The 1,940-nt window shown below is 37.2% G+C and overlaps 1 protein-coding gene across 1 annotated transcript; it reads right to left on the reverse strand.

The window, feature by feature from the left end:
• Nucleotides 1–764: 764 nt before the first annotated feature.
• On the reverse strand, nt 765–1,295 carry LOC127080389 (uncharacterized). The gene has a single exon (XM_051020710.1). It carries the CDS (start codon nt 1,293–1,295, stop codon nt 765–767), a length of 531 nt encoding a protein of 176 aa, XP_050876667.1.
• Nucleotides 1,296–1,940: the final 645 nt, after the last annotated feature.

Raw genomic sequence — 1,940 nt, forward strand, 5'->3', positions numbered from 1 at the left:
TGTGATGCTTTAATTTTATCTTGAATCAACTTCACCTTCTCAGTAGTCTATTGGACAACTTTCGGTCCAAGTACAACACTCCCATAAGATTCATACAAACACAGAGGTATCCTATACCTCCAACCGTACAATGCTTCAAACAATTCCATTTCAATGCTAGAATGATTTTTTTATTATTATAAGTGAACTCAATCAATGGCAGATGACTATCCCAAGTACTTCCTTATTCGAGTACACAAGCCCTCAACAAGTCCTCCAATGACTGAATAGTTCTTACTGTCTGACCATCAGTCTATTGATGATAAGAAGAACTCAACCTCAACTTAGTACCCAAAGCTTCCTGCAAACTTCCCCAAAATCTGGAAGTAAACCATATGAGTTTGTATTGGAAACTATAATTGACAAGACACTATGTAACTTCATGATTACCCTGATATAAATCTCATTCAACTTCTGTAATGGGAAACTGATATTAACTAGAATAAAATGGGCCGATTTCGTTTGTCTATCAATAGTCACCCATATCACATCAAACCCTCTTGGAGTACTCGGTAATCCGGTCAAGAAGTCCATCGAAATACTATCTCATTTCCATTATGGAATATTCAATGGATGCATCAAACTCGGAGGCTTCTGGTGCTCTACCTTTGACTTTTGGCAAGTCAAACATGCATACACAAATTGCATCATATCTCGCTTCATTCCTGGCCACCAAAACATTTTCTTGAGGTCCTGGTACATTTTAGTATCTCTAGGATGAATACTCATACTGCTTCTATGTCTTTTGATAAAATCATCCTCTTCAGCTCAGAATTGTTAAGCACACATACTCTACCTCGAAACCTCAGCACTCCATGCGCATCCATTTTAAAGTCACTTTCTTCGTTTGGGTTCATTGAAGACAATAAATCCACCAGTTTCACATCTAGCTTTTGGTTCTCCCTAATTTCATTAAGGAACACACTATTCACCTTCAACATATCTAGCATCACACTTCCAGTTATCAATTCACAAACCATACTCAAATATCTAAACTGCTCAATGAGATCCAACTCTCTAATCATCAACGCCGACATATGTAGAGACTTTTGATTCAAAGCATCAACCACAACATTAGCTTTACCTGAATGATGATTTAAGCCAAAATCGTAGTCCTTCAGAAATTCCAACCATCTTCTCTGCCTCATATTCAACTCCTTTTGGTTAAACAAATACTTTAAACTCTTATGGTTGCTAAACACTTCGAATCTTGAACCATAAAGATAGTGCCTCCAAATTTTCAACACAAATACCATTGCTACCAACTCTAGATCACGGGTAGGATAATTCCTCTCATGTACCCTCAATTGTCATGAAGCATAAGCCACCACTTTACCATCTTGCATTAACACCTACCCAAACCCATTTTAGAAGGTCATAATATACTACAAATGGTTCATGAAGATCTAGCAAAATCAAAATCGGAGTTGTAGTTAACTTTTTCTTTAACTCTCTGAAGCTCTCTTCACAATGAATATCGCATACATAGGCCTGGCCCTTTCGAGCCAACTGAGTCAACGAAAAGGAAAAATTTGAGAACCCTTTGATAAACCTATGATAATAACTTGCCAACCCCAGGAAACTTCTGATCTATGTAACCGATTTAGGAACCTCCCATTGTAGCACTACGTCTACTTTGGATGGATCCACTACAATTCCATTACCATAAATAACATGCCCAAGGAAACTCGCCTCTTGCAACCATAACTCACATTTTTGATAACTTCACAAACAACTTATTCTCTTTTAGCACCTGTAATATAATCCTCAAATGCTCAAATGCTTTGCATGACAAATTGATCAAGATAAGGATGAAAATGTGATTCATATACTCCATAAACAAACCAGGTGCATTCGACACTCCAAAAGGCATCACTAAATATTTGTAGTAACCATATCAA

This window comes from Lathyrus oleraceus, chromosome 5 (assembly GCF_024323335.1).
Source record: "Lathyrus oleraceus cultivar Zhongwan6 chromosome 5, CAAS_Psat_ZW6_1.0, whole genome shotgun sequence".
In the NCBI taxonomy this organism is placed as follows: Eukaryota; Viridiplantae; Streptophyta; class Magnoliopsida; order Fabales; family Fabaceae; genus Lathyrus; species Lathyrus oleraceus.